The sequence below is a fragment of the Diorhabda carinulata genome, chromosome 4, assembly GCF_026250575.1.
Source record: "Diorhabda carinulata isolate Delta chromosome 4, icDioCari1.1, whole genome shotgun sequence".
Taxonomy (NCBI): Eukaryota; Metazoa; Arthropoda; class Insecta; order Coleoptera; family Chrysomelidae; genus Diorhabda; species Diorhabda carinulata.
Genome location: NC_079463.1, coordinates 22,756,022 through 22,782,553, shown reverse-complemented (window position 1 = coordinate 22,782,553; position 26,532 = coordinate 22,756,022). Strand labels below are relative to the sequence as shown.

Here is a 26,532-nt window from a genome sequence, read left to right as displayed (position 1 = left end):
ACATTTCCGGTATTATTAATATGGTTACACTTCATTTTATATAATTCCTCCCTCCGCAGAACTCCTGCGAGTCCGAATATTAAAGCAACCTGAAAGATGTTACAAATAATATCGAAGCTTACATTAAAATTTTTTGGTGGCATACCTTATGCATAAGAAAATGATGGTCCGGAGCTTGCAACAGAAACTTATTAATTTTTTCACGGGCAAATGTTTTAGATTTTTTGGGTCTATAGTCAACTGATTTATTTTTGAAATATGCAATGAGTTTCGAGTATTTACTGATGTCTACGTCGTTATTTACCATTAGGGTGCCTTTCATTTTTGAATACGTCGAGTAAATGTTTGAAGACCTCCACATTTTGGACTTAGTTTCAAAGTAAGCTAGTAACACTTTTTCTATAAAGCTGTTTGTGCCTTTTTCAGTACGACACTCCATAAAAAAATTGTATTCCTTTAAATACTGTTCCCCGGATTTCTCGGGGAGAAGATTCATAGTCGCTGCAGTTGCCGATTCAACAACATCTTCTGGTGTGCAGCTTAAACTTTCTTCACTATTACTCTCAATCTAATAATACTACACTTCTTTTAATTAGACACAAAACGGATGTTCTTGAACGAATATCAAGAAATAAAAGTGTGACAGTTTATCAGAGGTACGAATTGACATGATTAATAAAGCATTCACATCCCACTATTTTCATAAAAGAATTTTGTAATTGCGTTAAAAAATGACACGTTACGGCATTTTTTTTAACGCAAAAGCGTGAAAAAATAAACCGCTACGCTACGTTTTTTGACCGATTCAGAAATTACATTCTTTATAAATGCAAATAAATGAATTAAAAAAAAACGGATGTAGAAAAAATATTTTTCCCATACTCTATATCAAATTATTATTTATGAGTGAAAATCATTCCGTTTTCAACTATAATTATGCCTATATTCTCAGCTATATTCCACGAAGTCTTTAATAATAATTATTATTATATGAAAATATATAGAAAATGTTTCAAAAACGTTGGTGTTTTCTTATTTCATTTTTCAATCATTCTACATTTCATCAATATCAACAAATTTCGATACAAGTTTTCTGCAATCGACATAGGAAGAGTTATAGTTCAATAGACAATATTAAGAGAATTAAAAAAATAACTAAAAGCGTGTTGCTCGACACAATTCATTTTGATACTTGATACTGGGATTTGACTTTCTGGAGTTCAAGCTTTTATTCTAAACATGCTTCAACAGGTTGATAGATTCTAGCCTATTTCTATACATAATAGGTTACTATGTGACGTTATGATAAATGAGTCAGGGGCAGAGCCCTCTATTAACAATAATCAGTTTTGTAGATAATAATTTGAAATTATGCCATACGAGTAAGAGTACTGAATATAATAATTGTATCAGTTAACTGTTCAATTAATGATATCAATAATATCTTTCATTCCCTTAATTTCTATTTAAATGAAAATGTTGTGAAAGTGATAATGCGGGGTTTTAGCTAAATAGAAGTTCTACATCTATTTTATCAAACCCCGACTCTATATAATCAAATGCTGTATAAATTGTTTACGATTCTTTCTGGTATTTGCTTTAACGCAATTATCAGCTACAACTTTCTTAAATCTAGCTTAACCATCATTTGGATTTTCTTCAGTTTTTATCAATTCAAATCATAACAGATAAAAATCGTTTAAAGGGGGCCAATAGAATGATTAGGTCTACGAGGATGTATTGATATCTAGTTAGCCTAGACCAGTTCCATGCATAAACAAAATATTGCGTTACCATAGCAACGAACAATAACTTATTAGAAGTGTCAGTGTAAAGTTTGACGTCAAAAAAGTGAACGAGAGTTAAGCAATAAATTAAAAGAAAAAAGATGTCCACCGAAATTGTGAAAATCGAAAAATTGGAGTATCGGGCCACCATCAAGTACCTGTATTTAAAAGGGTTAAGAAAAAAGCATATTTACGAAGATATGCTTAATACCCTTGGTGATCAATGTCCTTCGTATGCGACCGTGAAAAATTGGACTGCAAGCTTCGAAAGAGGTAAATTTTCCATTGAAGATGATGACCGATCGGGAAGGCCAGTTTCTGTGTCAGTCCCCAAAAATATAGATGCAGTTCATGACATGATTTTATCAGACCGTTGAATTGGGCTAAAACGGATATCTGAAGCACTGAATATTTCATACGAACGCGTTCATCATATAGTTCAATGAGAAGACATGAAAAGAATTGCTGCAAAATGGATCCCCAAATGTTTGAATGTTGACCAAAAGGGTGCAAGCGTTCGATCTGTGCTCGATTTGAAAACGATGTAGACTTCTTAAACCGAATCGTTACTATGGATGAGACATTTTTACGATCCAGAAACAAAGGAAAAATCGATGGAATGGCGACACTCTGGTTCTCCAAGACCTAAGAAGTTTCGCGTCCAAAAATCTGCTGGAAAAGTTCTTGCTTCAGTTTTTTTGTAATTGCAATGGAGTAATCATGATTGATTTTTTGGATAAGGGTAGAACAATAACTGGAGATTACTATTCGACATTACTGACCACTCTATAGGAAAAAATAAAGAGAAAAAACGCGGAAAGCTATCCAAAGGTGTTTTGTTTTTGCAGGACAACGCCCCTGCACACAAATCTCATGTTGCCATGCAAAATATTCATGATTTAGGGTTTGAATTACTAGAAAACCCCCCTCATTCACCAGATTTGGTTCCGCCCGACTATCATCTCTTTCTTCAACTGAAAAACAGTTTAAAAATTCGTAAATTATCTTCCAACGACGAGGTAATAAAAGCTGTGGAGGTCTGGTTTGTTTTTTTTGAAAGGTCTAGAGACGTTGCAGGTTCGCTGTAATAAATGTATATGTTGAGTAATAAAATATGTATTTGACATTGAAAATTTGTTTGGTTCTATAGTAGGCTGAGAATTTTTCAATATATCCTCGTATAGAGAATGAATAATCGTTTGTTAGGATTATGTGTTAGTGGACAGTTTAACTAATTTGGAAATTCTGGAACCATTGGTGATATTCATACTAAACACTCTACACCAACACTCATAATTACACTATCTGACGCGCGTTTCGATAACCAAGTTATCGTCTTCAGAGACTGAAGGTAAACAATGTATTCAGAGTGGACAGTTTAATATGACAAAGGCATATAGCATGAAATTATAACATTGAGATACTAACCCAATATGTACTTGTTCTGATTATTATTAATATACAGGGTGTTCCGCAACTTGATATAAAAAATTCGGGATTGAGTTGATGATTTTAAAATAATACTGTGATATAGAAAAAATCTCATACGACTCCTATGTTTCTGAGTTAACAATCCGTAACTTTTACAGAGACAATCTGTACAATCTGAAGATAGCAGAAGATAGATTTGCTTAACTTAACTTAATTTATGGTTTAAAAGATACGTAGATTTTTATTTATGATAAATTGTAATTATTTATTGAAAATACTTACAAGAGGTTATCCCTGTAAAAGTTACGGATTGTTAACCATTAGGCATGAGCCGCCCCTGTTCTTCAGATAGTAATGTAGAATAATTAATTCCGACAAACGTACTACACGGACATAATCATCCATTAAAAATATATAATGATCGAATGTATAATTAAAAAAATATATTTAAATATGGAGAAGAGAGAGAAATGGTTTTTGTCAGAAAATTGTTACAATTTGTGGACAAAAGCTTTTAAAAACTAAAAAACAAACATAAAAATAACTAACAGTGAGTAACAAAATTATAGATAAAAACACTGGCCGACAAGATTTTCGTAACACAGGCGAGACCTTCATTTTTAAAATGGAAATACCCGTCCAATAATAGAAAAAATATTTATTAAGCCCTATCACGTACCACTTTTCAATAGCTTAATTATCCTTGTTTACATCGACTTTTCTTTACCAAAATATTTTGATCAAGACTTGAAGAAAAGTCGAAACGTCAAATTTTATCTTATTATTGAAAACAGAAGATACCGAAAATCAAGAACATTTAGATGCATTAATTGTCGTATATAAACATAGCAAAAATTTAAGTTCTGATTTCGTATCTTTAGAAACAAGAGATCGTATGAGAAATTTTTTTTATGTTACTGCATTATTTTCACGTCATTAATCAATCACATTGTTGATTTTTTTATTCTTGTATTTTTAATATAAGAGACATTAATAATTTCGCACTTTTTTTGTTTAACTTGTGTGTTTTTTATGAGTTTTTCTAAACAAAGCTTTTAAAATGGATACTGAATCAGTTAATGTTTTAGGGGGACATAGAATTATGCGATTCAAGCGATATAAGTATAAGCCCTCAAGACATGGAGGAAGATGTAGGAAAGGTAGTTATTGTTGGGGTATGCGCAATGGAAAAGAAGACACAAAGTAAACCGATGAAAGAAATCCTAACGAGGTTACAAGAATTTGAATATATTAAGGTGATCGTTTTCGAGGAGGAAGTAATTTTACAGGTAAATAATTTATATAAAAAAAATATTTTTACTTATGTGTAAACGAAACAAAAATTTTTAGCTTTATTTAGCAATATTTAGCTCTGTACACGTTTTTGATGAAGTAACGCGTGATTTTTTTGATGGTATCTTTTTGAGAGATCACGCGTGAATCGTGTCTTGTGTCACTGTCAAACTTGTTCAATTTGGTTTATAATTTAATCATGAATCGACTTACGAATTACTTTCAAATTATTGAATTTTACTATCAAAATTCATGCTCGTTTAAGAGAGTGACTTCTTCCAATTTATGGGCAGTTTGGTCGGCCTACTGAGGGAACTATTCGGAAGCTTGTGACTACTTTTAGGACCCAGTTTACACTATTGGACATTAAAACATTAACACGCAAACGTACAGTGAGGACCGAAGAAAATATTGCGGCTGTGTTACTGATAACCGTGAAATGTCGATTCGTAGCAATTGAGCATCTGTTACTTCACTACGCGGAAAATTTTGCGAAAGGATTTGGGTGTAAAACCTTATAAGATACGGCTGGTGCAAGAATAACGTCTAACATTTGGTTAATGAGCGCTGACAAAGTTGGAGGGAGATAAACTTTTTTATCGAAAAATTGTGTTCAGCGACGAAGCTCATTTCTGGTTGAAAGGATACGACAACAAACAAAATTGCCGCATCTGGAGTAAAGACCAGCCAGAAGCATTGCAGGAGCTACCAATACATCCCGAAAAAGTCACTGTTTGGTGTGGATTATGGGCCGGTGACATCATCGGGCCGCATTTAGTCAGAATCTACCATTGATTCGCAATAGGTTATAAATTAAGGTCTCTCATTGGTTTTTGCTAATCGCTGGTACGTTTTGTACAAACATTGCTAATCGGGTGTAGATTTTGTCTCGCTGGGAATACTATGCGCACTATTGCCAAAAGGAGGTAGTATTTGCCTTGACGTTGCTAATCAGTGGTGTGTTTTATCTATACACGTATTATTGCATCATCTTGTTTTGTGAGTCATGCATTTCTGTTTTATTTTTCGCGTGGTGTAGTTAGTGTCTCTTGATTACTATTATACATTCCAATATGAATACTGATTTGGAATATCCAACAAATCGAAAGAAAAAACAGTGTTATGGGCTGACATTAAGTCTAATGAAGAAGGGAAAGGCAAGGAAAGGGATTTTTATGCACAGCTTGTTGAAAGTAAGTTCATCAGCTGCTCAAATAATCCAGATTTAAATGAAATATGTTTAAATTATGAAAATTATGAAGCTGTAAATGAAAATACTGAAACACTGTCAATACCAGAAAAAAAAATGCTTATGATAACGAGTTTTGAACATTTCCACGAGAACAATATATTAAGTTTGGTACATGTAAAGTACTTTTGAACAGATGTTTAAAAAGGGCGCCCAAGACGGGTGAGGTGTGAAAAAACGAGTAGTGCGTTGGGTATCTAGATAATATCTTGTCTATGCACGTCCCAAAACACGTTTCCGTCACTATTACAGTACTTGTGCAGTAGCGTTTTGAAACGAACATGTTTTTTTCGTGCCGAAAACCATGTGTGAGGAAAAACAGGAGCAACGTATCAATCTCAAATTTCTCGTTAAATTGATAAAAACTTTAACCGGCCTATGGGGACAATTCTCTATCTCGTACGCGTGTTTTTGAGTGGTCTTAGCGCTTTAGTGAGGACAGAGAGAGGACTGAAGATGACCAGCGCCCTGGTCGTCCTGTTACTGTTTCAACTCCGGAAACAGTGACCAAAATCAACCAATTTGTGCGTGCAGATCATCGATTTCTTTGAAAGGTTAGAAAAAGATCTGCTTTGAAAGGGACCCGATTTGAGTCGATGGAAGCGCTAAAGAAAAAAACGGCAGAGCTCCTAAAGGCACTCACCAAAGAAGACCTCCAGCACTGCTTCGATCAATGGAAAAAACGTATGGAAAGATGTGTGGTGCGGGGAGGGGGGTATATTGAAGGGGAGCATTCGAATGTAGAATAATTTCTCTAATAAAACCCTTTTTCGTAACCAGTCTCGTTATTTAACAGCCAGACCTCGTAAGCTTGGTTTTGGATGTGTGGGCTAGGAACAGATTTATTGAGCAGGGCAATAATATGGCATGTCAAAGCAGATTAGAACTGCACGAGGAAAACCCTTTAACAAAAGTCGATGGATTATCAGTGTGTGAGCTATACTAGAGCGTGCCAAACTAGGGTACTCCATCACACACTTTCCATTTGTTGATAGACTGATTAGCATATGAGGCCATTTTCAGAATATTTTAGAAAAGTACTTGTAATGACAGTATCAAAAAAATCAGAGAGCTTAGTCTAGTTTCGGATTTACTTTGGAAAAACTGTGTTGAACATGTTATCAAAGAAGAAGATGAGTATGTGGTATCACCCCCTTTTCAACTCATCATAATTCGATCAAATGATGACTCTAGCTCAGACGATTCTGACTACCTTGATTATTTATAGAGATACTTTGAAATTGAAATGTTTTTTTTTCTTTTGCTTTATATGGGATACAAAAAAGACTCAGTTCACGTCTGGTACCCTGTTTAAACCAAACTCTCTTACAGGCAGGTACATTTTACTCGTCTATTTACGTTTTATAATTTAATATTCAGTTATAGCAAGTTAAAGAGGTATAATAATGATTTTCCAAGTAGGACTACAATTAAGTGTATCTGTCTAAATAACGGCGTATAATGCCGTCCAATTTATAATGATTCTATTGCCTTTTAACGGATACTTTCTCGCATAAGATAAACATATTTTAAAAGTATTTATAAAAATAATAAATTTATAAAATGAGGTATCTCCGCCTATGGTAGATCAAACAAAATTGTCGGCAAGGGTTTTTATAATCTGCAATTGATATTGAAAGAACTATAACCTTAAGGTGGTAGTGTAGTGAAAACCTAAATAAATGTATGTGTCTACGCCGATTATAACGCTGGGAAACGATTTCAATACAAGGTATTGAAACTCTTATCCATCAATTTCATATTTACAGAATTTCACGTTATTTATTTAATTAAAAACAATTTTTGTAACAACTCAACTCGAAAATAATAAAAATATTATTTTAGAAACCAGTAGATGAGTGGCCGGTTTGTGACTGTCTGATATCATTTCATTCCAAAGGATTTCCATTAGATAAGGCCATACAGTATGCTCAATTACATAATCCATATGTTATTAATAATTTACACATGCAATATGATATACAGGATAGAAGAAAAGTTTATGCTACTTTGGACGGGGAGGGTATTGAAATTCCTCGTTATGCAGTTTTAGATAGAGATAGTCTAGATCCAAAACGTAAGTAATGATAATTCATATTTTTAAATCATATATTTAAATTAGATAAACGTTCAAGTTTCCTTTCATAAAACCTGGATAATTAATTAGTAAAGTTCCAATTGAGAAATATGAATATGCCTTTATTTTAGATCATGAATTAGTTGAATCAGAAGATCATGTTGAGGTTAATGGTGTCATTTTTAATAAGCCTTTTGTTGAAAAACCCGTTTCTGCGGAAGATCATAATATTTATATATATTACCCTACTTCGGCTGGTGGAGGAAGTCAAAGATTGTTTAGAAAAGTGAGTAATATATGAATATAAATATATTACTAATTTATATAGAGAGGAAGATTCAATGCATGAAAATTCCGGTTACCCGGTGTTTCCTAATGTGGTACCCTTACCCATAATGCAACGATATAATTTGGCCTGACAAAACCAAAATTAATACTGGGTGTTCGGTGCTGTCAAGTAATCAGGGGACCTCGGACATTTTAAAATCTCAATAAACAATGATTTGTTTGCACTAGAGTGCCCCATTGCAACTTCTATAGTGTTTCACAGCATTCAGTTGGTGCTAATTTGAAATAAGTGTCTAAAAAATTTGTTGTAAAAGCTCGTTAATTTAATCAATATATACATTGTATAGTAAAATTGGTAAGTAAACGATTTTATTTTTCTTCATTTTAATTGTAGAAACATAATTTTCCAAAAATTTTGTCAAATGGAAAAAATATATTATTTTGCAGTGGAAGTACAGTAAATGTGTTATATACATTTCAATAAATATCCATTTTTAAGTGTATGTTCTCTTCACATACAAATTAATTTTAAGACATACAATAATTTTAATTGAATGATCTCTTTCAGTCCATAATGGGGCACAAGAGGAAAAAACTCATCAATATTCCGAGAAATATTTAAAATTTGGATTCATACCATGGTGAGCGGGTTCCATTTTGTCTTTTATACCAATAATGCGCTTGACCAATGAATGAAAAAAACAATTCGCATTTAACGGCAAAACCTAGTATTCATATTAGTTCCGATTTGAATTAATTTGTAACTTTGAAGAAATATTTTGAAAAGAAACCAACATCAAAGTCTCTATTTACTGCTCATACTTCAACTGATAATCCTGTTCTTGAAGCAAATTATCATATTCTTTCAGTCATCGTTAAAACTGGAAAAAAATCATCTATTGAAAATAACTTAATGAAATTGTTCTTGAAATAGATGACAAAGACTGTGCCACTAAGTGACAATATTGTTAGTAGAAGAATAGAAGAAATGGGCGAAGATATTGAAAACCAACTTGCTGGAAAAAAATTTCTCAGAGCAATTAGATGAATCAACATTGAGACATAGTGAAGCAAAATTGATAACTTATGTAAGATATATTTATAAAGGGCATTTCGGTGAAGAAATGTTGCTCCGTAGAAGATTGGAAACCTCCAATACCTCCAAAGATATATATAATAAGCTAAAAAACTACTCACTTGTCAATGATATACCAAGAAAAATGTAACATCTTGCACTGTAGATAGTTTGATATTCTTGGTGTTTTTCTAAGCGACAAACCGGAAATGAAGATCTGTTAATATTCGAAACTAAATATATTAAAGAAGTAACTTCAAGGATCAAAAGGATCAAAATTCTGGTCGATGCAAAAGCTACAATATTAGATTTCATGGAGTTATTTCAAAAACATATTAATAACAACAACTTTGAACAGTTTCATTGGCACCAACAACACGAAGTAACGGATACCACTTTATTTGTTGTAGTCAATCATCTCAATAGTCTATCAGCTGATATAAAACAAATTGCTTCTCCAACAAGGATGATGCAGCAATTGTTAGTGGAATTTTCTGATACATCAAATATGCAGTATCAAAATGAACTCTCAGAATTTCAAAATGAGTCAGTTAAAACTTTATATAAGCGATGGCATGACTTTGTGAGGAAACTGATATAAAACACCCAAATTCAATCAAATGTGCAAGAAAATTATTGCTACCGTTTCCATCCTCAAGTTTAGCAGAATGTGGATTTAATGCTGTAAATGATTTACTAGTAAAAAAAAAGAAATCGGCCGGATTTAACACCACGTGGAGGCAGCAAACATCAAGCGAAGTATCCCACGAAATTAAGATGATAAATTAATATAGAAACATCTATCTAAAATTATTTGCAATTTGAATTTTAGTTTTTCATCTTGTGTTTGTGTGTTTCTTAACAATTTCCTAGTGATTTCGTCCTAAAACCAATCACTAAAACTTCTCAAGTGAATAATTCAATTTTTTAATAGTGAAAGTTATGTAGGGGATGCCTAAAAATTTCAGAAACGCTAAGGTGGGAAATGGCACAAAAAATGTTAGGATACACTGGGTTAACATATATTCGTTTTAGATTTGTAACTGGCAGGGGAACTTGTATTAGGAACAATTTATTTTTATTCAACAATATTTTATTCCCTTTGATAATCTAGAATCTACTTCAAGTGAAAATAAATATGATGCAGAGGCTGAAGTCATCAATTGATCACTTTTAGGTATCCATTTAACAGCAAGGTCTTTTAGATGTCTAATAAGTGGGGCGTTAAAATTAGTCTTTGGGGCGATTTCTTATTCAAAGTTTTTTGAAGACACCGAACGAATTTTGTGATTTTTAGAATTAACTGGACAGGCTTTGTTGATATCAATTTAAACCAATGTTGTTGTTCATCTTGGTAATTTTTCAGCTTTATGAATGACATCATAAACATCAATTTATAAAATGATAATAGCATTAGTGAGATTTTATACTATACATTGTATAATTGGTTGATTATTATTACTGGAAACTTTCTCTTTCATTCTACAGTAATAGTTTTGTGGCTCGACAATATTAGAAACTCTCTTTGATTGTGTGTAGTGTTAACATTACAAAAAGAAGATACACTGCAATGAACTTCAGTATCTATGCTAGATTACATCTTCTCTCCTATAGGTTTCTTCTCCAAAGAATGTGCTTGCAATGGCGATGCATTCTATAACTACAAGTCAGTTACTGCTTGACATATTATCAGAAAATACTTCTTGAAGCGATGCTGCTCTGTAAGCAAGCCAACGAGGAGCAGTCTTTCTCCTGTAAAATACTCATATAAAAGCATAGTACCAGATTTGTACCAGTTTCAACTTCAGTATTAGCTACTATGATGCTTTTTGAATCGTATATATGTTTTTAATGGTATTTATTATGAAAGTTTGGGTAATGTATTTCCTTTCCTTGTAACTTAATCGTTCTAAGTAGTTATTTTTTATCTCTCCAATCTCAACTATTCTAATTGGACACGATCTCACCCCTTCAGTGATGTTTTTGAACTTTGTCGAGGGTTTCACTTGTTTGACCTGCTTTGGAATACCAGACTTTTGAATTTTGCAAAATGGAAAATAATAAAAATGAAGTATTGAACATGCCTTTACAATGAAACTTAAATCTGAAATAAAAGATGAATTTATACTTAATAATATTCAAACACAATTCCAGATTGGTAGTCGCAGCAGTGTCTATTCTCCTGAATCCAGAGTCAGAAAAACAGGTAGTTTCATCTATGAAGATTTTATGCCTACAGATGGGACAGATGTAAAGGTAATTATTTAACACATCCTAATAAGAGAATGTTATAATTTCTATGTAACACTTACAAAGTATGAAAAATTAGGTTTTTTCAAATCATCGAAGTTTACTCCTTACATCCTTTAAAATGGTGATATTCCAATAGAGAATATTTTTTCATTAAATAAAACCAATCTTCATAGGATGAAACCACTCAAATACATACCAGTATCTAAAGACTAGAGTATGTACTGTCAAAAACCAAAACTAGAATGTGAATAGTTGGGCAACCGTTTTCTTCACAGTTAAATCAAAAATTTCCCTCAATTTCTCATCTGTTGAGAATTTAAAGACGAGTTGGCAACCAGTAAAGTCACACATATGGTACAATACTGCTGTGTGGTGGGAAAATTATGTATGATATCCTTCCATTCTTGACAGTAAATTTACAATATTCTTGATCTATTGACCATTTTCACTGCATTTCGTTTCATAGATTTTACCTCTATACTTTTTTAGGTGTATACTGTTGGTCCGGATTATGCTCACGCAGAAGCGCGCAAGTCTCCTGCGTTGGATGGAAAAGTAGAAAGGGATCGTGATGGAAAAGAAATCCGTTATCCTGTCATACTAAGTAACGCCGAAAAACTTATATCGCGCAAAGTGTGTTTGGCATTCAAACAGGCTGTTTGCGGTTTCGATCTTTTACGAGCTAACGGTAAATCGTTTGTATGTGACGTTAACGGATTTAGTTTTGTTAAAAATTCAAACAAGTATTATGATGACTGTGCTCGAATTCTGGGTAACATGATCTTAAGGGAATTAGCTCCTACTCTACATATACCCTGGTCTGTACCATTTCAACTGGACGATCCTCCTATAGTGCCGACTACGTTCGGTAAAATGATGGAGCTGAGGTGTGTCGTTGCTGTTATAAGACACGGTGATAGAACGCCAAAACAAAAGATGAAAGTTGAAGTTCGTCATCCCAAGTAAGCTATGTTGTTTTTCAATAGCTAGATCTAAATAAAATGTATTTAGTTTTAAAATATTCGCTTTTTACATACTTAATGTAGAAAAATTTCTTTTTATTGATACGGAAATCTATTTTATTTTATTTCTGTGAATAATCTTGACTTAGATTAGTTTGATTATAAAAACAACTTTTGTACTGAATGTAAAAATTTCACATAATTGTAAAATTTAGAAATACTGCTTTTGTGCAATGAATCTCTGTTCAACCTTTTTGGTTGTTCCATCAACTTTTTGTTTTATCCATGGTTAAGGTCGTGATGATGTCTACCGTTTAGTGCCTTTTGTGACCACTGTTCCAACTTCTCGGTGTCCAATACTATATACAAGCCAGATTTTGGTGATAAGAGGTTGAGGGCTAAGTAATCCTTACCCACCTTGGATATAAACCGGTGTAGAGTTGAGGTTTCTGATTTCCTATGAAAGAATTCACGTAGTTTCATGACCTGACGAGAGTGCAGGTTAAGAAGGTCGATCAAGCTTCTCCCGTCCTCTTTTCGTCATTATTTTTCGTGTCAACCTCTGAATACCCTTTAGCTCTGTTTTAGACCACTTCAGAATTACAAAAGAGTACGTTAAAACAGGCGTCGCATAGGTGTTGATTGCTTGGACTAAGTTGACTGCATTTAATTCGGATAAGTGACTTCACTCTTTTCGTGTATTGATCCTGGATTCTAGCTTTGGCCTGCTTGTGGTCCAGTAACTTAGTCTACTGAAATCTTAGGTATTTATAGGTTTCTCCGTTTTCCATCGCCTGTACGATATCTCCATTGGGAATATGTACATTTCCGTTCAAGATAATACCTTTCTTGATATGTAGAGTCTTGCACTTAGAAAGTCCAAACTCGATATGTTTATCGAGAAGGTGATTGATTTGACGCTTATTCGCAGCGTATAGTTTGATATCGTCCATGTAAAGAAGATGAGAGATGGTACAGTTGGTGTCTCTAATCGCTTTAATGTTGAATCCGTACTTTGTATCATTGAGTATGGTAGATAGGGAATTCATTGCAAGGCAGAACTACAATGGACTCAAGGAGTCGCCCTGATATATTCCCCTACGAATGGGTATTTCGTCAGTACTGAGGGAGTTTACACCTATTTTCAGATGTAGGTTTGTCATCGCTATTGAAATAAGCTTACAATTGTTGGGTGGACTTCGTAAATCTGCAAGACCTCCACAAGCCAGGAATGATGTACACTATCAAACGCTTTCTTGTAATCCACAAAAGTATTGTGATCTTTCTGTGCTTGCCGAAGTATCACAGGGTCTGTGATAAGTTGTTCTTTGCACCCTTGATGATTTCTTCTGCAATCTTTCTGTTCCTCTGCTAAGATATTATTTTCCTCTAAGTGTCTATAAATTGCATTAGTATCTTATATAAAGTGGGTAGGTACGTGATTTGTCTGTACTGAGTGGGGTCATCTAGGAGCTCTTTGAAAGCAAATGAGTGGAATCCACTGCTAAAAACGTTGGGATATCTTCTGGGTTCTGTAGGAAGTGACAAAATTGCTTCGCTAATTCCCTGTGTACTCTCGGGAATTTCTTATACCAGAAGTTTTGTATATTAAAAACTCCCGGTGCTTTCCGGCTTTGGATTACATCAGTGATTTATTTTAGTGTGAAATCATCAAACTCCATCGGAACAATATTTAATTGTATTTCTTCAGCTTTCTTGTGGATTTTGGGAGTAGACCACAATGAGGACTAATACTTTTCCAATGTCTGTTTCGATGGTATAGGTTGATTGGTGTTATTATTAAGCGTAGCTACAAGTTTCCTGTAAAATAGTTTTTTGAATATTTTTCTGATGTGGTTTCTCAAGCGTTTAGAGGGTTGTGCACAATTCTTGTATGGTACCAATGGAACGTTCTAGGCGGCGTTGCCACCAGGGTTTTTGTTGGTGTTTTGTGGATATTTGTCACGTATATTTGCTGATTATGTAGACGGAGTACTACAACAGCTCCACAATAAATAAGTGAATGAAGCCGTTCGAGCATATTGTAGTCGGTGCAGAGGCTTCCTAATAACGAGTTGACTCCTGCAATGATATTGTTAGAGTTTGGTCCTCAACTAAGGTAATTATGGATAATGTACAGGACTTGTGCCCTCAAAGTATTATTATTATTATCTTTATTATAATGATCTATTTTTCATTGGACTTCCTCTTCTTTTATTAATACCTTAGGATTATTATTCACAAATACGGAATATGGTTTTAAAATATTTTTGGATCAACTTTTAGGTTTTTTGAAATATTCGAAAAATACGATGGTTATAAACATGGCCATGTGAAATTGAAGAGACCAAAACAGTTGCAAGAAATTTTAGATATAGCAAGATCACTGCTCACTGAAATACAACTACATGAAGCTGATCCGGAAATAGAAGAGAAACAAGGCAAATTAGAACAGCTAAAAGCCGTTTTAGAAATGTACGGTCATTTTTCTGGTATAAACAGAAAAGTTCAAATGAAATATCAGCCTAAGGGTAGGCCAAGAGGTTCAAGCTCTGATGATGGTAAGTGGATCAAATTTTTTATATTTGTGTTTTTGGTGCTTCGAGTGTACATTTCATGAATTAATTAAATAAATATCTAATTTATGTTGTAAACAATATATGAAGTGTTAATTTGAAAACGTACCACCCTCTATATTTCAGCTCCCTTTGAAAATTCAGAAATAAGTCACGTGTCACCATTATTTTGAATGTGGGGAGTTTGCAGAAAAAATGGCCATATTTTAGAAAAAGCAGCATAAATAGAAGTTTCTGGCACCTTTACTATATGACTATTATTTCGTCTTTTTTCTTTTTCTATATGTATTTGTTGGTTTAAAACCACATTTTCTTCTCTTCTCTTTTTTTCTCTTCACTTCTCTTCTCTGCACTTCTCTTCTCTTATTTCTTTTCGGCATTCCTCCTGTTCTTTCTTCATTTCTCTTGCTGTGATAAGTTTTGAACCTTTCAATTACTTTTTCCAATTTGTTTTCATTTTCTGTCATTTTCCAAGGTTCTTTTACTTTTGTCAAAAATATTCACCTTCAGACGCCTTTTTCTTTTGTATCCATGATATGATGGTAAATGAAACAACCAATTCAACCTCTCGGAGTCGAACTCCTCAAGCTGCAAGTTCACTTTTCTATTCCTTTATGTTTGTTCTAAATTGGAGATTCAACAGCACCGCTTTTTTTACGTTAAATTTACTCTTTCAATTTATGATCTTATGTCTTGTTGTGTATTTATTCCATAGAATTAATATTACAGATCGTTATGTCGTCGAAGTTTTGAGCGGTGGGAATAACAAGTTTTGATTTTGATAGCGACTAGAGAGGGATATAGCGTTTTAAACTAATAATCTTTCTCTCTCTTCTGATAGTATAATTCCACTTACATGCCACTCTCTCTATCTTCAACGCTAACTCCTAACTTCTCTCTTATGAATGTTTGAATATACTTGCCAAAATAAAATAAAATTAAAATTAAAATAAATTTAAAATATTTACAATATTGTGGAGAATCAATATAAATCAGTTTTGTTTTTAGTAGATAAGCCAGTCGAACCGTCATTGGTGTTAATTCTGAAATGGGGTGGTGAATTAACACCTGCTGGTAGGATTCAAGCAGAAGAACTTGGTAGAATATTCCGTTGCATGTATCCTGGTGGACAAGGTAGACATCTGGCTGGTTGGTATTTGTTGCTTCTTAAGCCTTTAATTTTATTTCAGCACTGTAATTATTTATTTGCCTCGTAAGCTAGCATTTAGTAGCGATACTTAGAATAGAAATAAAGTAGATCATTAATTCGTTGTCGATAGTTGATAAAAATGTGAAGTACCATAATCAATATTTAATATACTTAAACTAGGTATTTATAGGAGAAAATTATGTTGAATAATTTATTTTATAATGATAAAATTTTTACAGTTTAAACAGTTTCCGCAACAATTAGTATACAAAATAAGAAATTTATTTTTTGCCTAGTTAACAACAATTTCACATCATTTGAAATCTTTCATGTAGGTTTTCATAATTATGTGCTTCAATAAAGACGCCGAAGGATAGTGACACCTAGGAGACCGTTATAATCATCACCGTGGAAAACCATGGAATTTTAATGTAACAAAATTTATCAATTAAGATATATACCCTGTATATTACGCATATTATTTATTTGCACTGTATATTATTCCCCCATTAGAATATTTTTAATATGTTAGTTTATTTTTCCCTCGCCATAATTATTAACCTAACGCTTGTGAATATTGTTTGCTATTAGAACTTAGGGCTAATTATTTTTCCAGAGTTGGAATACTAAATCATCTCGGTGTATGATTATTATATATATTGAATTGAATGATTTGTAGGACACCTTCACGTGTATTTAAGAAGGTTACCACAAATATAATAATATAAATTGATATAACAAATACCCACTATCGTACCGAGTGCGAAATACACTTTCCAACGAGTTGTGTACACTATTTTTCTTACGACCACGTAAAAAATTCTTCATAAAAACGTATTTTTTAAATAAGAAAGTCAATTAAACAATATCAACAACAAAACAAAAGTATTTTAACACATGTGTTGAAAAGTATATAAACACGTATTGAAAAGTTAAAAAATACAACAAAATATGTTTTATTTTGTAACAGTGGAGATGACAAAAACGAATAGAATGATTATCAAATTAAAGTTAAATATAAAGTTGTTATTATAACAATTTCTACATTGCAGTGGTTTTTGTAATCTTGCATTATTGGTGGTATTCCTAACATATGTGTTTATTGCCTCTTGTTGCTGTATATATGAACTACACAAACTTTCAATTTTCATTGTATACAAATATAACCTCAACAAAATCATATTGTCTACTTGAATTTGGGCTTTTGCCTTTAGGCACCCAGCCAGATTCATATTGTAGTCGTATATTCTGTTAGCATTTCAATACATGTATGTTTTGTTATTTTTTAGTACATGTGTGAAATAAACTACTTTCCTAGGTAAAAATCAGTGTGCAATATATCATTTTTTTAAGTGGTCGTAGGAAAATATTTTGTTTACTAATCAGTTACACATATGTACAATCGTGATGAAAAGTCAAATAAGTGAAAGTGAAAGATTGTAATGAACCAAAGTTGGTGTTTTCTTCTTCTCGGCTCGAATGATTTTTACCCCATACAAATATTGGGAATTATTCTTTGTATCAAATAACATAAAAAAATTCTATATGTATTATACCGAGGGTTGAGTTTACAGCTCGCCTTGCAAGCCTCAACAGACTCCACTATCTATCTTCAAGGAGGTTGAATTTTTCCTGTCTACATAATATACACCGCAAGTTTCTGGTAGACCTAATTTTATCAGATGCTAGCTTTATTTTAATGAGATCCAAATAGGTTTTATGAAAGTAGTGATATGAAAAGTTTCGTAGTAACTTTTGAGTCATTCAGTCACCTGCTGGGTGCTACTTTTTCATGGATTTCCTTGTTTCTAAACTTTTTCAAGCATCGTCTACACTACAGAAGGGTTTCAGTCATTGGCATAGGAGTTCGGTGCTTCAAAGCCTATTTCAAATACTCCAGCACCAGCTTTTGTGGTGGTTTTTGATCAATATGTATATCATTTTTTAAGAGTATTTCTTTTTCATGTTTGAGTCGTTAATACCCTTAATAATAGGTATAGCTTATAATCTCAATTTGTGTGTTATGCACTTGATCTTCTATTGGGCACTAGTGAGCTTCTTTTTTGTTCAAAAACTTGAGTTTTCAATTTTTTTTTTCAATATATTTCCACTCTGGAAAAGTATCATATAATAAGAACAGGATTGCAGGTTACTCAACATAACTCTATTTTCAAAACATCACCATACATTGATGTTTCTTTTTTAATTACCTGCACTCCTGTACGATATTTTTGCTCAATTTTAATATTTTATTATAACTTAGGCGAATATGCTGGTGCTCAAGGCTTAGGTCTTCTACGTTTACATTCAACATTTCGGCATGATCTTAAAATTTATGCCTCTGATGAGGGCAGAGTGCAGATGACGGCAGCAGCATTTGCCAAAGGTTTATTAGCTTTAGAAGGAGAACTGACTCCTATTTTAGTACAAATGGTTAAAAGTGCTAATACAAATGGACTATTAGATAATGACTGTGATAGTAGCAAGTATCAAAATATGTAAGTATATAAATATGTAAATTAGCTCTATTCATCGCTCTCCGTTTCATGTTTCCATGATATAAAAACTAATAAGCAAAGTATCTCTATTAAGAATTAAACTGAATGAGAGGTAATGGTAAAAAATATTGTTTTTATTTGAAATTTATTTGACAATTTATAAAAAACTAATACATACAACATAGAAATGTTGTGGTATTAGTTACAGAACAATGGAAAAAGCACCGGAAAAGAAGGTAGATAGGAGCAGAAGCCAATTATTGGGACAACTTACAAGGGCTGAGACAGGCAAAAACTCTTCTGGGAAACTATAACCAGAGTAGGTTTGCTGAATGTATCAATTTAAGTAAGAAAAATCTACGATTACTAACAGGAGTTTTATCGGGGCACTGTCGCCTCAACAAACACCTGAAGACGCTAGACTTAGCAGATAATGCGGCGTCCATGTTTTGTTGCACAGAGGACGAAACCTCTATCCACATTCTCTCGAAGTGTGAAACACTAAGTAACTCCAGAGCACTACACCTGGGAGCGTATGAAATAGAAGACAAAGATCTCTGGTAGTTAAACTCATCCCATATTCTAGCTTTTTGCAAGGAGTGAGATGAATTGATCAAGACTGGGTTCTCCATTATCGCAGCAAGAAAGGGGGACATAATAGATCCTTTGGCTCGCAGTGTATACGAGACCCCAAATTTCTACATACATCCATAAATAGAAATGTTGCCAGGATCCTATTATATGTTCTAAGTTGGAGAGATGTCCAAATTTACTCCTATAAAAATACAAATATGTTAATCTGTCTTTGATACCAGGGTATCTGGTCATGTTAGTTTTACTTTATTATATGAATTCCGTCTTGTATTGGAACCTGTATTATATAGTTGACGTGCCTTTCTAATCTCTTATCACTGTCCTACAGAAGTTGAATTGGAGCATGAAGCATGTGCTTGTGTTCTAAATGCGTGAGCATTGACTAATCACTATTACTCCTAAAAATTTACAATTCTTCTTTTGATTCTGTTCATTAATTCTATCTAATATCACTACAATATGATCGCGATTTTCATTGCTAGCTGGGGAAATTGATAAGGAAGGTTTTGGTATATAGTTTATCAAAATATTGAAACATATATTGCTGGAAGTGTCGAAAAAAGTCAGCATCTGAGAGCTTTATTCAAAAAAGCTGCCTAATTCCATTGAGATATTATACAAAATAATGCATGAAGGTATAATTATACTGAAGGCACTGTTTGTACTACCACTCACAATTACTGTTTGACGCGCGTTTCGAAAACCAAGTTATGGTCTTCAGATACTGAAGTAAGCTGGTAATTTACCTCCAGTCTAGTTATCGAAACTTGTGTCAGACAGTGTAATTGTGAGTGTTGCTGTATATCAAAAAGTTCCTTGATGAAATATATTATTTACAATATCTTCCGACTAATGAATAAATGGAAAGCTGTTTAGATATATTCAGTGTGAAAAATAGCGCTTGCGAAAATAAATTCGAACGCGTTTTTCACTCCGATGACGGAACTCGCTTTATACGACTTTTAACTTGTAAACAAAATATTTTATTTTGTTTATATGTTTGTCATAATAAAATATTTCAAGTAGACATTATATTACATTTAAATGTAAACATCATACTCGACGCTGATGCGACCATACAGCAGAAGAAACATTTAGCCATAATAATGGAAGTTTTTTTTATTTATTTAAACCGTTTTAAACGGTGGAGTTCATTTATACATACGGTGTTTTTCACTTACTTAATTTATTTTTACACTTATACTAGATACACTAAATTATGCACTGAATACTAAACTACTTGCTATATATATATATATATATATATATATATATATATATATATATATATATATATATATATATATATATATATATATATATATATATATATAATAATTTTCCACTAAGACTTAACCATTCACTAACTTTATAATTTATTTAAATACACCGTTTACTATTTACTATTTCGATCCGATTCACTATGACATTCAATTGTTTACTCACTTACTCAATCATAAACAAGCTTCTATTTATACAAAAAGAGTTTCTTACAAACTGACTCTATAAGAACGGCCATAACATACCGTAAATAAGTTATAAAAAACAATATAAAGAGATTGCCGTCGCATCCATTATCATCATCGAACAAAACCGGCTTCACATCCTACGTCAGTAGATGAGTTCGTAACAATATGCTCTATTACCTTCGGTTTTTCATAGATTACAAGAAACAGGTGTAGATTCATAATTTAAAAATATTCTGTTACCATAAAATTGGTTAGATTTTGTTAACCAGTATACTGGAACTTATATTTTTGAGAAACAAATGATTCCTACATCTCTAAGTATAAAAATATTTTATGTTTAATAACAAATTTTCTTACAATTAACATGATAAATAAACCTTGAGTTTCCTTCGACAGATTATTAGTACTTTAATTATACTCTCTGACGAACTTGTTGTAAACAGAACTTAAGCTCCTTGTACAAAACTAATAACAGAATACACGACCAAAGTAATCACTTCTTTCTAACAATAAGCTCCACATAGGCAAACAGATTATAAAAAAAAAGATCTGAAGAGAAAAGTGAGTTTTATAAAGAAAATTTAGTCTAATAGATGAATTAGATGTTATATGTTTTTTGTGATTAAAAGCATTGATTAAACAATTTTTAGGTGTAAAGCTCGTTTGCACGAACTAATGCAGATCGATCGTGAATTTACTCAAGAGGACAAAGAAAAGATTAATCCATGTAACTCAACTAGTATTGCAGATGCTCTGGAATTTGTGAAGAATCCTGTAAAGTGCTGTAAGCATGTACAAGAATTGATTAAAAATTTGTTAGAAATCGTTCAAGCAAAAAAAGAAGATGCAAAAAGTAAGGGTAAGTTTCGTATTCATAAAACTATTCACAGCAATAGCAAATTGATGTGTATTTCAGTATTCATATAGAATAATTTGTATTTATCAATAATATAATGAGGCTAGACAGGTTATTCTTGTTTCCTTCGTAATGTGGTCTTTGTTTATATATCTACGCAGCCATCGAATATCTGGTGGAACTAGGTGTGGGCAGTAAGCCCACAACCTCGCAAGAAGTTCTTCTAAAGTGCCGATATGAGGTTTTTGTAATCGACCATTAAATTGACAGAATATGAGATTTGTTGCGAATTAAACCTATGAGTAAGCATTTTTCACACATGCTATAAATTCTTTCTGGTCAATCAAAGTATGCTTGGTAGTATACATCTATTGGGTGGATCTTGGAAATAATCAAAGAAAAGAGACTTCGCTGTTACAACTCTGCCCAAGTCTATATTAGTCCTCGTGACGTTTCTGTCGAATTTTCTGGAACTGTTTTAAATAATTTACATAATATTCTACAGCCTCGAATTGCCTATAACAGTAGCGCACAGCAGAACAGACTAGGAAGCTGACAGGTGATTTGAAACATTATGAAAATTTTATGTATCAAAATCTCGATTTCTGGAATAAAGAATTGAACGCCTGTATGTAACAATATGAGCCGTTTATTTTAAAACGGGCTTAAATCCATTTATCTTCAAATCCAGATATTTTAGGGTTTGCCTTTCAATGAATTTAAAAGTATAACGTTAGGCCACTTTCAAAGTTAACAACCAGGTGTATTATTAAAATACTGAATTTATTTTATATATCTTTAAAATACTTTGTAAACATAATTTATGTGATTCAAAACATTTTCTAATTATATTACGTATAAAATTACAAACAAATTTATTACAAAACAATTTACGATTTAGATCAATTTGTAGATATCTTCTATTAGGATTATGAGATCTGGTATAATGGGAAACAAATTTAGGAAAACTTCTAGTATGTTTATGGTTTTGAACGTGCTTCCTCAGATAATTTTGTTGATGATGATGAACTATCATTACACGTAAATCATTATCTATATTTGGAAAGCTTAATACTCGTTTTAAGCGTCCTTCACTTACTTTAAAAGTATCCAAAAAGTATTTTTTACGGACTTTTCTGTTTTCAAAATTTAACAAATATCTCAATTACAATTTTACGCTCAACAGCTTCGTAAAGCAATATATTTTTTTGTTAAAATCTCCCAAACCACAAAACTTTTCAAAAATATTCTTTCTTTTTTCTTCATCGAAATTTTTTGTATAAGCTCTTCGACGAAGATAATCTTTGTTTATTTTCAGGTACAATATTTACGGCTTTTTTCCTAAATTTCGTTTAATCTCTTGCACTTTTAGTATATATGATACTTCGATCTCTTCATCCCCTGAAAACGAATATTGTTCAATACTTCTATCTGAAATAAATAGTCTTATTCTGTTCTTCCCCATGGATGAAATACTTTCTAAAAATTATTAATAAAATTTAAGTTTTATATTTATATATCAAAACTAAAAGAAAAGCTTTTCCTTTTTCAGACGATGTTTAGAAACGTTTATATAATCTTAAATAGAAGAAAATACACAAAAACGCTTACCAGGGTCGATATAATCATTCAGTTGGCCTTTAATTGATGGTGTAATATATGGATACGACATTAATTAAACGTATAGGTTATTCAACTAACTTATTCAACTAACGCAATTGTCCAAAAACTAAAAAAAAAACATTTATTAAGCTCTAATACCTACCACTTTTCAATAGCTTATTTATGCCTGTTTATATTAGCAGGTAGGTAATTTTATAAATGAGCGGTTAATATCGGTAAATTTTATGACCGAAAAAATACCTGAACTGTATTATTCAGAATAATAAACATAAAAATAACATCAAAAATTAGTATTCTGTTGAGTTTCATAGTAAGTGGTTCCCTGTTCATAGTGCAAAAAGTGATTATAAAGACGAAAATGTCGAGTCAAACGCGCCGCAGTTGTAAAACTTCTCCTGACAAATTTTGCTATATATGTGGAGAATTTATGGTGAAATCGTAAGCCAGGCCATTTTTCGAAAATGTGAAAAGAGCCTATTTCAAATATTTTGGTACTTTAATTGAAAACCAAGACAAGCAGTGGGCCCCCCACGAGTGCTGTGTTAGTTGTAGCGTGTCATTGGTGCAGTGGATGAATGGGAATAAAAATCATGCCTTTTGCAATTGTATGGCGGGAACCTACTAACCATTTTGACGACTGCTAATTTTGTTAAAGAAAGAATGAAGGTAATTCTAAGAAAGGAAAGCACAAGATGGAGTATCCCAATTTGCCGTCTGCTATACGATCTGTTCCCCATAACGAAGATTTGCCAGTGCCGATTGCGCCTTTAGATCCGCAAAATATTGTTTTAGATTATACTGGAGACAACGTATCATCAGGAAACTTCGAAGAACAATGCAACGACCCTATTTTTACTCCAAGTACCAGTTCCGGCGAGCCACATTGGATGATTTAGCATGTCTTGCTTCCCGTCTTAGGAAATGGAACCAAAGAGTCAAAAATTACGTCTTTTAGAAAAATAAATGTTACATTTTTTGCATTCTACAGTATCGAAAATTCGCGAGTGGCGCCTATTTATTGACTAGTCTAAATTCAGTTTAAAAGCAGTGTTATTACAAAATGGGCATTTAAAACCATCTATACCAGTTGCTCATTCTGTTAAGATGAAAGAAACTTATGAAAATATTCGCTTAATTTTAGACAAAATTAACTACAACAAGTATAAATGGCAGATATGAGGGGATCTGAAGGTTATTGGAATTTTAATGGGATTTCAGAGAGAGTTTCAACAGGGATCTCAAAATGTTAAGTTTATACCCCTTGTAGATACTAAAAATGTCTTTCTGCCCCCCCCCTCACATTAAACTGGGATTGATGAAAATGATTGTAAAGGCTATGGATAAAGAGGGTGATGGATTCAAATACCTTAGAGGAATTTTTTCCCATTTAAGTGATGCCAAATTAATGGAAAGTATTTTTATTGGGCCACAAATAAGAAAATTGCTGGATGATGACAATTTTGGAAAAAAGCTCACCAGACAGGAACTTAGAGCATGGGAGGCATTTGTTGTAGTGAGGGGAATTTTGGGCAACAATATGGATCCAAACTATTAACAGTTAGTTTATGACGCCTACAAATCCCTTGGTGCTCGAATGTCATTAAAAATTCATTTCCTCCATTCCCATCTGACATTTTTTCTCGAAAATTTGGAAGCTGTCAGTTATGAGCAGGGTGAAAGGTTCCACTAAGAAATTTGATATCAAGGACGATAGGATTCGGCCATGAATGGTGATTACTGTTGGTTTTTATAAAAAGAAAGTGCAACCCTTCATAAAAGGAAAAAGTAGACCTAATTGATATTTAAAGTGATTTTTTTTGTTTTTAATAGATATGAGGCATGTTTATTAGATGTAAACTATATTGTCATAGATAAGATTTTAAAAACGTGAAATTATTTTTTTAATAAATATTAAATATTTTACCAATGAATATGTAACTTAAAAACCTTACGTGATACAATTATTTTTTTCACACTTTCGTATTTGTATAGGTCCATTTTATAAAAATGTGTTTTTCATTCTTGTGTTACTACAAAATTTTTTTTATTATTATTGAAATCTGAATCTGAAAACTTATGTGCCAAGAATTAACTTATTTGATGCTTTACTGATAAATTACATGAAGTTGTACATGTAATCATGGTAACCGGAAAATATTAAAAAAAACGGAGTTATGCTACTTTCAAAATAAACGGCTCATATGAAACAAAAAGAAATCAACAAACAAAATCTGTTATAAATTAAATATTAGTTTGATGGCTGAAAATATTCCGAAGTGTAGTTTTTTTTTACCTAGATGCTGTGAAACTCCTGCTTTTATTGAATGTAGTTTTGATATTTCAAGTGTAATGTTCATTTCCATTCGGTCACTAGGTGTTGAGTATTCACTTCTTCTATTTATTAAAATAATATTCAATTATAATAATATGATGTTGCATATGATTATTTCTGACGATTCTTTATATCGGCAACACCGAGTATTAGTGTAAATTTCATAGTTTGACTTTATCTAACTCTTTTTCTGAACTATATTTATACGCGGGTAGTTGATCTAATCGAGTGTCCACTTGTTTCTATTTCTAATACATAGATTCATTATCAAATAATTTAAGTAAAAGTATCCATTGCAATAGTTACCATTTTATTTTAGTTGAGGATTTTGAGAACAATTCGAACTTACCCTAAGTTATTAACGAAGTGTGATAGAAAAATAGTCTGAATTATTTTATTATTTAAAAAGGTAAAAAAATATGATTCAACTTCCGTCAAAGTTCTACACCAGCCTACATAGTGCTCATCTAAACGTCGAATCCATGATTGGAAACATTTCTGTAAGCTTTTATCTGCTCTGTCATGGCCTTTTCAATGTTAGGAATGGCATCGAATGTTTCCTTTCTAGCAATTTATTCAATTTCTAGTCCGACATTGCACGGTTTCAAATCTAGCGAGTAAGGTGGATGTAGGCAGATTTTTACCACCTATAAACTAGTGAATCGAAGCGACTTGTGCACATCGTTTCTTATTCCACTTATTCCCACTTTTATATCGCTGAACCATTTTTAAAAGCTTTGAAAAGATAGTACATGATGACCATAGACAGCTATAACATTTCTCCTTGAGTTTCTTTAGCACAAATACTTGAGAGTAAACCTTATATTTTCCACTGCACACATCTCTTTCTCTCCTCCACATCATTTCTTGGTTTTTCACACAGTATGATAATGTTTTCTTGGATAAAAATTATTACAAATTTATTTGAGTTTTGTTTTTTTTTGAGAAAGTCCTACACAGTTTGTCATACTTTTATTTGTCACATTTGCTTTTTGGAATAAAACAATTATAAACGAAAA

General features: G+C 32.5%; 1 protein-coding gene across 33 annotated transcripts in view; it reads left to right on the top strand.

The window, feature by feature from the left end:
* LOC130892931 (inositol hexakisphosphate and diphosphoinositol-pentakisphosphate kinase 2) overlaps positions 1-26,532 on the top strand; it is a 138,576-nt gene that overhangs the window by 25,018 nt on the left and 87,026 nt on the right. For 15 of the 33 annotated variants that reach the window (XM_057798672.1, XM_057798654.1, XM_057798665.1 and 12 more), the window contains 9 exons: positions 4,307-4,507; positions 7,606-7,837; positions 7,969-8,123; positions 11,355-11,456; positions 11,943-12,415; positions 14,702-14,976; positions 16,000-16,140; positions 18,405-18,639; positions 21,353-21,561. In XM_057798672.1, the coding sequence (XP_057654655.1) occupies positions 4,307-4,507; positions 7,606-7,837; positions 7,969-8,123; positions 11,355-11,456; positions 11,943-12,415; positions 14,702-14,976; positions 16,000-16,140; positions 18,405-18,639; positions 21,353-21,561 (2,023 nt within the window). The remainder of the gene's footprint in view (positions 1-4,306; positions 4,508-7,605; positions 7,838-7,968; positions 8,124-11,354; positions 11,457-11,942; positions 12,416-14,701; positions 14,977-15,999; positions 16,141-18,404; positions 18,640-21,352; positions 21,562-26,532) is intronic. The other 18 variants (XM_057798670.1, XM_057798656.1, XM_057798659.1 and 15 more) reach the window with 4 other exon arrangements.